We start from the raw sequence: 12,136 nt of genomic DNA, 5'->3' as shown, positions 1-12,136 counted from the left end.
CCCCCAAGTCTTCGGTAGAGGGAGTTGACGAATGAGGCATTTCCTTTCTAAGTGGTAGCCCAAAACTCTGTCTTCATATATATTTGTTATGAAAGTTGTTAGGCCCAAAGAAGAGGAGACCTAGGCAATTTTTTATTATTTTTATTTATTTTTTCGAATTTTTGAATTTTCGAATTTCCAAAAAAAATATATATATATATATATATATATATTAAAGGCTTTGTAGGCAAAGCTTTGGTGTTGAAGCTTTATAGGTGAAGCTTTGAGGTTGAAGCTTTGTTGGGCACCATGAATTGATTTTGCTTCACACTATCTTGATCAAGATAGTGTAAAGCTTTTGTAGGTGAAGCTTTTGTGTTGAAGCTTTGTAGGTGAAGCTTTTGTGGGTGAAGCTTTTGTGGGTGAAGCTTTTGTGGGTCAAGATTTTGTAGGTCAAGCTTTTGTGGGTGAAGCTTTTGTAGGTCAAGCTTTTATGGGTGAAGCTTTTGTGGGTCAAGCTTTTGTAGGTCAAGCTTTTGTGGGTGAAGCTTTTGTGGGTGAAGCTTGAGGGACAAGCTTTTGTGGGTCAAGCTTTTGTGGGTCAAGCTTTTGTGGGTCAAGCTTTTGTTGGTGAAACTTTTGTGGGTGAAGCTTTTGTAGGTCAAGCTTTTGTAGGTCAAGCTTTTGTGGGTGAAGCTTTTGTAGGTCAAGCTTTTGTGGGTCAAGCTTTTGTGGGTCAAGCTTTTGTTAGTGAAGCTTTGGAATTAAAGCTTTGTAGGTGAAGTTTTGGAGTTGAAGCTTTTGTTGGGTACCATGAATTGATTTTGCTTCACACTATCTTGATCAAGATAGTGTGAAGCTTTTGAGAATTTGTAGTTGTCCTCTATTGATGAAGCTTTGTTGAATTTCCCTTTTTTTTTTTTTTTTGGGAAACTAGAAATTTGAAAATGTGGGAGAGACAACATATACAAATTTTGCTTCCACACCGTTGAGCAAGAGATTGTGATGCAAGCCACACCTTGTAGTAGTCGAAAGTTTGGATGAACCATATAAATTGAATTTGCTTCGAACAGTCTTGAATTTGCTTCGAAGGTCTGAGAATTGTAGTTGCACTCCATTGATGAAGCTTTTGTTGGCACCATAAATTGGTTTTGCTTTACACTGTCTTGATCAAGAGTGTGTGAAGCTTTTGAGAATTGTGGTTGCCCTTCATTGATGAAGCTCTTGTTGGCGCGATAAATTGGTTTTGCTTCACACTGTCTTGATCAAGAGTCTGTGAAGCTTTTGAGAATTGTGGTTGAACTCCTTTGATGAAGCTCTTATTGGTACCATAAATTGGTTTTGCTTCACAGTGTCTTAATCAAGAGTGTGTGAAGCTTTCTACGAGTTGTAGTGTTTGTATTGTTACAGAGGGGAAATGTCTGAAGCAGATGCAAGAGGGCTGAATAGCTTGATCTTCGTATGCCATGCACTGAAGTTGTTGTTGGATTGCAATAAGACTTTGTTGATGACTATAACTCTTGTTGGTCATAAGTGCTCCCCCAGTTGAGTTCTCAAGCTTGATGGTTTTTGATTATTTGTGAATGCTAGGAGTTCACATGTACAAGTTGTACCATTCGTCTTCTGGTAGGTGGAATGAATGGTGAGTTGCTTTCATCACTTGGTTGGTGGTACGAAGATGAGTTCCTTCTTCACCTGGTTGGTGGCATGAAGGAGAGTACGGGTTGTACATTTTATCACTTGGTTGGTGGCACGAAGATGAGTTCCTTCTTCACCTGGTTGGTGGCATGAGTGGCAAGTTGCCAAATGATATTAGAGTACGGGTTGTACATTTCATCACCTGGTTGGTGGCATGAAAGGGAGTACGGGTTGTACATTTCATCACCTGGTTGGTGGCATGAAGATGAGTTCCTTCTTCACTTGGTTGGTGGCATGAGTGGCAAGTTGCTAAATGATATTAAAGTATGGGTTGTACATTTCATCACCTGCTTGGTGGCACGAAGATGAGTTCCTTCTTCACCTGGTTGATGGCATGAGTGATAAGTTGCCAAATGATATTAGAGTATGGGTTGTACATTTCATCACCTGGTTGGTGGCACGAAGATGAGTTCCTTCTTCACCTGGTTGGTGGCATGAGTGGCAAGTTACCAAATTATATTAGAGTACGAGTGGTACATTTCATCACCTCGTTGGTGGCATGAAGGAAAGGATGGGTTGTACATTTCATCACCTGGTTGGTGGCATGAGTGGCAAGTTGCCAAATGATATTAGAGTACGGGTTGTACATTTCATCACTTGGTTGGTGGCATGAAAGAGAGTACGGGTTGTACATTTCATCTCCTGGTTGGTGGCATGAAGATGAGTTCATTCTTCACATTTCATCACCTGGTTGGTGAGAATAAGGGCAAGGTGTCGATACACATTGTAGCAAGTGTCGAAGACACAAGGTATGTTGAACCCTTTCGAAGCACAGTTGGCTTATGTATGGATGTGTTGGAATGTATGATGTTAATGTATGAATGTGTTGGAATGTATAATGTTTATGTATGAATGTATTGGAATGTATGATGTTTATGTTGATTGATATGAGTGATGCTTATGAATGTTTTGCTATGCATGAAGAGATCCATGCTTTTGATATGTGAACCATGTTGGTTGTAACACTTAGTATCACATACTTTATGTCAAAGTATGCATGTTGAAGCTCTGAGTTAGAGTATAAGGGTAGGTCAGCGTAGACTAAGTGTTCCAGTGCTAGGAATGTAAAAGACTCAGAAGAAGTTGTCTGAATTCCCTCTTCTTTAAATATTTGCCGAATGGCTTGTGTGACAAAAGATCTCAAGCGGTTGAGAGTCAAAACATTTGTAATGTGTATGCCTTCATATAATAGCATTTCTTTCAGTACCTAGTCCTCCACTTTGAAAGAGTGATGCTTGGCCCCATAATCATAATAGTCGACGGTACATTCACCCATGGTTGTCTTGATACGAACTTTTATCCCTCTTCTTGTAATGGGCTTGCTGAGAGCAAAAATCCTTGTTACCAAGAGATAGATACGTTTGGTGACTTAACGAGTAGCTAAATGAGGTAGGAGATGATGCAATGGGTGTCTGAATGGCCAAGATCTCCTCACTTGGTAGAACTTGACTTCTACTTCCCATTTGTTGATAGGGGTTAACCATATGGGGGTTCCCTTGGTATGTCCCTGCTTCGACGGAGGCGTGGTTGTAAGCATGTGCCATCACCTCAGAGTAAGTCTTCCAAGTGTTGGCATTGATTATGTACTTGAAGAAACAATCACGTAGGCCTGCTGTGAAGGCCTTGAGGGCGGTCTTGTCATTTGCCTCAGCGCAACTAGAATACTCATTGCTGAAACGACCGGCATACTCTCGTAGTGACTCGTCCGGCTTCTGGCGAATAGTGTACAAGTCATTTGTAGAATGCAAGCGATCGATCTGGAAGATGTGTTAAGAAACAAACAGTTTCCTCAATTCCTCAAATGAGTCTACTGTCTCAGGTGGAAGACGGCAATATCAGTTTAGAACTCCGCCAGAAAGGGTGAAGGGGAAGAGAAGACATCGCTCTTCGTCGGTGTGCATCTGATATGCCATGGTGGACTCAAAGAGGTTAAGGTGTTCAATTGGGTCCTCCCTTCCAGTATATAGTTGTAAAGCAAGCTTTTGTTTTGTCTTCCCTTGAAATGGGGTGTCGAGGATCCTCCTTGTGAGAGGGCCAGGCCTGGGTTAGTTCTAGTCAGGTATCTCGGATTGACGTTCGGCCTTCAACTTGTTTACTTCTTCAATGAGATGTAGGACAATGGGGTCCTGAGTGGAGCCATGTACCACTGAAATTTTCTTTCGTAAGTCTCCATTGCCTCTTGGAAATAGGAAAGTTTGAGCAAGGGCATGTGGTTTTTTCTTGGACTCGCCGTATTGACTTCTAAGGCGAGTCTATCGAAATACCTCAGAGTCCCATGTACCTTCATGTTCCTCTGGGACCTGTTGTTCCTTCCCTAGATTAGCAGCGGGCCTGGGTCGTGGGAGAGGACCGAGTCTTTCAGAAACCCTTGGGTCATTGATCTTCGAGCATATGTAGAGGGGATTCTCTCGACGTTGTTTTAGGAAGTCTCAGCAGTCACGATAAACGGTTTTCGATCCTTCCAACCCTTTTGCAAGGAGGTGTCTTCCTCCACTTCTCCTGCTTCGGGTCGAAACATCTGGGTTGAGAGAAGTCTCATGTTGATCAATGTTTTAATGATTAGCTTGCTCCTCATCAGGGATTCCCATGTCAAAGGGAGGTGACCCTCCGTGTTAAGGGTACCATGATGATGGTTGATGTCCACAGGGGCAACGAGCTCGCGTGTTTGAGTACGCCTAGTTTTGTGGAGCGTCTCAAAGAACTTCTCATACTGCTCCTGGAGGACCTCATTCTTCATTACTATCTTGTTGTTCTGAGCTTCTAGCTCATCGACTTTAGCTTAAAGAGCAACCATTTTTCCTTCATTCTTTCGTTGCTTCACACTAGGTGCAAGAGGGGTGTCATTCTGTGTGCTGTGGCTTCCTTCGCTCCCCATGTTGGAGAATGATGCTTGGTCAAAAGAGAGTGTACGAATGGTGGAAACCAGCTTGGCAAAGCTGAAGAGAGTGGGAATAAGTGTCGTTCCCATAGACGGCGCCAAATGTTGATGCACAAAATCAGTGGGGACTTTGGTGCAACAGAAAGTGTTAAGTTTGTGACCTTCGCTAGATTGCTCTGGTCACTAGTGTGGATAAGTATGTAAATGGATAGGGACAGGGAAGCAAACACAAGATGTACGTGGTTTATCCAGACTGGCTACGTCCACGGAGTAGAGGAGTTCTCATTAATTGTGAAGGGTTTACACAAGTACATAGGTTCAAGCTTTCCTTTAGTGAGTACTAGTGAACGATTTAGTACAAATGACATTAGGAAATATTGTGAGAGAATGATCTCTATTTATAAAAGAAAGTTTCTAGTCTTGTTCTGACATTGACACGTGTCGTGTTGTGATTGGCTTCCGATGTTGACACGTGTCGCGCTATGATTGGCTTATGATGTCGACACGTGTCGCTCTGTGATTGGCCTCCTGGTTGAAGTGAAACTCTTCTGGATCATTGACGGTATAACGTTGACCGGTACTCGGTAGTTTCGGGATTAGTCAAGTTTGGTACAAACAAATACAAATATATTTTAGAGATCTGTAAGCAACAAAAGAAACCGGCGCACAAACTTGAAGATGAAGAGATCAAGTGTCAATTTGAAGATGGAAACCTCCAATTTGGCGTGGGCATAACAACTCATCTTATTCGAAATTAGAGAAAAACTTCTCAAAAAATTCAAAAGTTGAAATCTGCGATGGGTTATGGCGAAATTTCCGTATTGAACGGTAAACATTGTCGATCTTCATGAATTTTCCGATATCTCACCAATGTAGGATGAAGTTTGCATTTCACACTCGCTTCCCAAATCAATTCTTGATTTTACGGATATTTCGATGGAAATATCGACAACTTCGTTGATATTTTAAACACTGGTACACATCACATATATAGATAACACCCGTGTGGTTAAGCTCGTAATACACATCTACCTCCTACTACAACAAAAGTAAAATTCAGAAACTCCCCTTCCCATATAACTTAAATCAGCTAAAAGACCAAACTAGCCGCATAACTTTTTCTGAGAGGCATTTCATCAAACACGTACTTTACGAACGCTAAGCAACTTCACATCGTCAATGATGGGGCCGCACAGAGACCCAGAGTGGTCGGCGGACATGGTGTAAAACGTGCTGTAGAACATGATCCTGGTTCGCGGCCCCACGGCGGTGAAAAGGAGCCTCGCGCGCTTGAACCCACCTTTGCCTTTGGACTGGTACGGCACCTTGAGGGTGTCTTTGCCGGCAAACGCCTCGACGATGAGGGAGCCTTCGCAGGCGTTGTTGGAGTCACCTACGGAGAATGTAAGGGCGTAGAGCTTGCCAGGCTTGGTGAAGACGACTTGGGCCAATGCGCTTTCTTTGCCGCCGACAAGCTCGATGGCTTTACGGCCTTCGGGTACGAAGAAGTGCTGGGAGTCGATGTACTTAACGGCCTTGAGAGACTCGATGATCCAGCCTGGGAGTGGGCTGTGGTCGTCTTCTATGTGGGGTGGGATTAGGACTCCCCATGATGTGTTGGGCAACACATAGGGCCCTTCTTCGAAGTTTCCATTTTTCAACAAGTTGGCTGGAAAAATAATAATTGAACAAAAATGATAAGTAACTTTTTTCTGGTACAAAAAATGACAACATTAAATGTTTGTAACATATGTTACGTCATATTGTTATTATGTGTCATATCAAATTCACGAACAATTGACTTGGGTTACAAGTTAGTTCTATCTTTAAAAAGAAGGCAATCGAGAATGTGGTTAATAATGTATTAATATAGCTCAATAAAAAAATGTATCAATATGATACCAATGAAATTTTTCTTAAATTTTGCGTATGATATTTAAAAAATAATAATTTAGATCTGACAAGTTATGTTATCAAATTATCACTTGAACAATATAGTTGACGCTATAAATGATTCATATTAGCAAGAGCAAACAAAAAACCACAACTTTTTACCTCTAGTACGTTTAGGAGGTTCCAAGAGCTTCAAAGCAACAGAATCAATAAGTGGGCCACAAGCAGGATCTTCCTCCCCCCCAGGGTTATGGATCACAAGCTCAACCTCATCAGAATCTGCATTGAAACCCCATGCATACGAATCCCATCCATTGCTGCTGTACATTGTCTGGATTGGCATTATTCCCCAGTCTTTTTCTTCAACGTTGGGATTGACGGACACGTTCAGCTTCTCCTCCTGCCCGCACGTCCGACCAGCGGTGAATGTGACGGAGTAGAAGCCGCCTTTTGTGAGCTTCAACTTCTGCTTGATCAAGGCCTCCTTCCCGAGCCTCACTGCGAAGCCGCCCTCAGGGACGAGCAGCAGCATGTCACCTTGTTTTTGACCTGATTTTATGTACTCGACGAAGCCTGATATTTCCCAGTTGGGAATTGCGTTAGGGTTCGTCACTACCGTGCCCTTGAGTTCTGAATGCTTTGGACCGTACTCGAAGTTGCCGTTGGGTAATAAGCCTGAGAAATGAACAGGGTTATGGTCAATAACATGTAAATTCACTCAAACAAATCTTACAGTTGTGACCACTAACTGACATGACAATATTTGATTTGTTTGCATATTGTTGTCACATACCACATCATTTAAAGGCCAAAACTCTTAACAAAATTAATTTTAAGAAATAATATGAAATGAAAAGGACCACCGAAAGCTACAGTTAGTAAGTTTTAGTAGCATGTGAGATTGTATTTGCCTTTGTTCCTAATATTAAATCATATTATTGATGCCACGAGAGGATCACAAGTTATGTATCGACCGATCATGTGATGTGATCACATTGTTTCTTGTTTTCTAGTTTCTCCCCCAACAATAAAAATAGTAATTGTGATATATGAAAATGGGTTGATGAGCCAATGTCAAAACCTATAATAAATCTATTGCCAATTAATTGAAAATCAAACAATATAATGTAATACATATATGTTCGGATTAGTCGTTTACGTATTATAATTTTAGTAAATTTATAAATCTAGTGTGTACTAGTTATATTCGTAAAAAGAGTTCAAACATAAGACACCGGTCACAAAAGTAAATATTTTAAATCAATTGAATTGCCTGCAAATTTCTTGTATGTGTGTGACATGTTATCTACAAATGAATTATTATGCAAGTACGAACAAGTTCACATGTGACACCACTAAAAAGTATTTGGTAGTACATGATAATGATATGGTTAATGATCAATATTTGATCAAAGGTGGCACCCACATAGTTGATCAAATCTTGTCGATGACCTTATGGGGGACAAAATCCTTATCTAGGACTTGTCTAGTACCCAAATTAGATAGCCGATTGATTGTATCGATCGTCCTTTTGAGTTTTGAGTGTATAAAATGTGAACAATAAGGGTATTTTAGTCATTATCAACGTATTAAGTACAACTTGGGAATAAGATGAAAACGATAGTGGTGCTGCCAGCCATGCAAACAAGATGTACAGCTCCGCCCGACAAGATTTCCATGTGCAAAAAGATAGTCTAGGGCTCTTTTCATGTGCAAAAATATCATGTATATTTTAGTGTCAATTTGGCGGTACAGTATGACTAAATGATGTGTAAATTGGACTAAGGGCTGGTTTGGTATTGTTGTGATTTGAAAAAAAGCTGTTGTGAGAATAAGCGGCTGTGAAATAAATCAGCAGAGTGTTTGTTAAACCTTTTTGTAAAAGTGCTTTTGGAAAAAAAAAACAGTCTGATAGTGGGTCTTTTCATTAAAAGAGCACTGTAGCTCCGTGTGATTTGAAAAAAAACCAGTTTTCCAAAGCTGCAAATAGCAGCTTCAGCTTTTTCCTTTGATTTCAGCTTATTCTCACAGCAGCTTCCAAAATAAGCCTTTTTTTTTTCAGTTTACCAAACACCCAAAACCCTCACAACTTTTTTTCATGGGTGCTTTTTTTTTAAGCACCTCACTCCCAAACCCAACCTAAGATAATGTGTCAAAGTTATTTGATACGATTTATGTGCTACGAAGTCGAATTTAAAATTTTTCACTTAAAAGTGATGATAAATATCACTAAATCATAATACTAAATGTAACTACGGGCTGGTTTGGTATTGTTGTGCTTTGAAAAAAAGCTGTTGCGAGAATAAGCGGCTGTGCTGTGAGAATAAGCGACTGTGAAATAAAGCAGCAGAGTGTTTGGTAAACTTTTTTGTAAAAGTGCTTTTGGAAAAAAAAGGCAGTCTGATAGTGAGTCTTTTCATTAAAGGAGCATTGTAGCTCGATGTGCTTTGAAAAAAAACCAGTTTTCCAAAGCTGCAAATAGCAGCTTCAGCTTTTTCCTTTGATTTCAGCTTATTCTCACAGCAGCTTCCAAAATAAGCCCTTTTTTTTTCAGTTTACCAAACACCTAAAACCCTCACAGCTTTTTTTCATGGGTGTTTTTTTTTTAAGCACCTCACTCCCAAACTAGGGCTACCATCCTTCAACATGATCGAAAATGATATTCATAAACTAAGCAGCTAGCTAAAACGTTTTTTGGGCACCGAAAGAAATGAACACCTGGCCAACCAAAAATATATGCATATGCTCCCGAAGAAGACTTGCTCCCAAGCAGTAGGGCATTTTCATATTTCTTTTTTCCATTATAATTTGTGTTTTCAATTTAGAAGAAGAAATTACTAACTAGTCTTACGTTTTTGTGGTATTTTGCATTATGTATAGTTGTAGGTTCTTAAATTTGACTCCTGTAAACAATAATTTCATATGACTCATTTATGGCTTAGCCTGAATTCTAGCTATCGTGGTATTAAAAACTTAGGAGAAGGAATTTATTATTTGCAGGACTTTACAAGTAAGAAATCAATGAAAACAACATCTTCATTGAGTTAAAGAGTGTCTGAACTCACTGCAAGAAGTTTTTGTGTATCCGAAACACAAGATAGTATATTATGTGTTATAATATAAATAGACGACATAACTGTAAGGGTATATTTCATAATTTTCTTCTACTTATGTTATAACATTTAATGTGTCGACCTATGTTTTTTTTTTTTTTTGAAACAAGTACGATATTCATTAATGTCTCGACCTATATTTTGATACACTTAAAAATCTCTCACTTATTGCATAGGGACTAAACCAGAAGCAGATGGAGATCGCTTATAATACGAGACTTCAATATTTATGACAACCTCCTACCTAGGAGCTGTATGAAAATCGTCTATAAATAAAGAGATAAAAACAGCATAAATAACAGAGGAGAGCTTACCATCTGTGACAAATGATAAGGTGACGTGGAAATTAGCTGCACATAGCAGAACCAGCAGCACTGTGAGTTTGTTATTCATCGTGACTCTCAGAGTGTTTATGCGTGAGGGAGAAGGGTTGGAAGGGTTTGAGTTGAGATCCCAGGGAGTGAGCACTGGTTTATATACTGCTGGCCGACATGGAAAAGCCTCCGAGTTTGTAGTAAACCACGTGAATGACATTATTGGAAGGTTTAGAGGTATCCTTTGGCTTACGCACCACCTTCCTCGAAGTTTGCAAAACATGCGTATATTACGAAACTCTTCCTTAATTTTAGTCCATAGCTAGAAAACCCGCTGCCAAGGCAATCTTCACAAAAAAACAACGCTTCATTAACTCTCTATTAATATAATATACTATTATTTGCGATTGATTGATTGATTGAGACTTGGGATTACGTGAAAATAAAAATACTTTTATATCTTTATTTTGGAAATAAATTCATACTTCACTTGCGAGTTATGTATTTTTTATCGTAAAAATTTCATAATCAGAATCGTTTAATTTTGTAATCTTTATTTGAGGATCATTTTGTTTAATCGTTCAAATTAACCAAATAAATGGTGGATTTCATCGCTAATAATGTCCATTATTTAGTACCTACTCCATAATAGTATGTAGTTTTGTTGTATTTGAAATCGACTCCAATAATAAATTAGATAATGAGCTAGGATTAGAATCCGAACTCTGCTACCTCTCAATGCAATAAAACAAGACTTTTTAGTTAAAATGGTTTTTGAAATTAGCATAATTATTTACTTTGGTCTCTAACAATGAAAACCGTAAATCATTTTTGTTCTTCTATGAAAAATCTGTCAATATCCTCGTTAAATTGTCACGTAAAGGACCACGTGACCAACTTTTCAAAGGTATTTTTGTCAAACCAATCTCTTCACTTAATGAAGATATTGACAGATTTTTCATAGATGACCAAAATGATTTACTGTGGATAAAAATTAACTTTGTTTCCTTCTTTCTTTTCCATTTTTTTCTTCCTTTATTTGTTGATAGAAATGGCTCTTGGTTAAAGCTTCATACATTAGGACTTCGTAACTTTGCAACATCATTCTGAAGGTAAGAAGACGCAAGCCAACGTGGCCTATCCTCCAACCAGATGCAAGTTTCAGTACAGTTCATATGAAATCTAAACCACATTGTGAGAAACATTGTTATCTGGTCAGGGTACCTAAATCAAGGATATTGAGACAAATTTATACATTAGAACAATTGAATAGTTTTTGTAAGCGGTGGATAACTTTGGTAGTTATTCTTCACCTCACTATATTTCGAGTTCAAACCCTCTCACTCTCGTTAGTGTAGATTAGTTTAAAATTTTGTAATTAAAAAAAAATAGTTCGAACAGTTTTTATTTTAAACCCCTTTCAAATATCTTATTTCAAAACATAGCCAAATTATAATTTAATTTTTGGACTAGTACACTATTTTGGGATTTAAAAGATGATAAAAATTAAATTCTTTGAGTGTAACAAATAGATATTTGCCAGGCAATATTAATTCCATAAACTCGAAGAATACAGGAATTTCTTGGTGTTTGTAAACATCTGACGCGTACTCTTAAATGTTAATTTTTTTTTCTTTTTTTTTTCACTAAAGTCTTAGAAATACCGATCCTTAGCTTGGGATTTCAGGTACTATTTTCCGGGGGAGGTTATACTTATAGACAAGCCATTCAAAATGCATGTGTTTCACTAATTGGTTTGCTTATACGATGTCGGTTTGAGGGTGACTCATAAACTGTATGATCAACCTTTGAATCTTAGCATGCAGAGCCACATGGTTGCGGTGGACACCTTCACAGAAGGTGCCGGCGACTGGACTGATGGACACACTCAAGTGCATGGATTCCATCACATTTGACGCCTCGTAACGAGTTAACTGTTATGTGTAGTTTTTATTATACACAGAGTTTAAGTTCTTGAGTGTGCTCTCGTTATAAATCTATCGTGTTATGTTAATTTTGCAACTGATTTATATTATAGTCATTGTCCTATTGATGGTTGAACCTTAGTTATCTATCGTTGGTTGTGCGTTATTTTTTCCATATCATATTAGCTCTTATGTTAACGGTCATTAAAAATTGTTTATCCATATATAACGCCATGTCTAAGTCGCCTATTCATCACTCTTAATAATATACCATTTCTTCTATAAAAGTAAAATAAAATAAAATATGTATAAAACTGCATTCCACACTTTAGCACC

The 12,136-nt window shown here is 38.7% G+C and overlaps 1 protein-coding gene across 1 annotated transcript; it reads right to left on the bottom strand.

Moving 5' to 3' along the window:
* Positions 1–5,486: 5,486 nt before the first annotated feature.
* LOC103440696 (BIIDXI-like protein At5g11420) lies at positions 5,487–10,131 on the bottom strand. The gene is made up of 3 exons (XM_008379389.4): positions 9,876–10,131; positions 6,611–7,123; positions 5,487–6,224 (listed from the first exon to the last, which is right to left on the bottom strand). The coding sequence occupies exons 1-3, from the start codon at positions 10,093–10,095 to the stop codon at positions 5,692–5,694; spliced, it is 1,266 nt and encodes a 421-aa protein (XP_008377611.2). The 5' UTR covers positions 10,096–10,131; the 3' UTR covers positions 5,487–5,691.
* Between the last annotated feature and the right edge of the window lie 2,005 nt (positions 10,132–12,136).

Source organism: Malus domestica, chromosome 17 (assembly GCF_042453785.1).
Source record: "Malus domestica chromosome 17, GDT2T_hap1".
NCBI classification, from domain to species: Eukaryota; Viridiplantae; Streptophyta; class Magnoliopsida; order Rosales; family Rosaceae; genus Malus; species Malus domestica.
The sequence above is the reverse complement of the archived record's forward strand: the minus strand, read 5'-3'. Positions and strand labels throughout refer to the sequence as shown.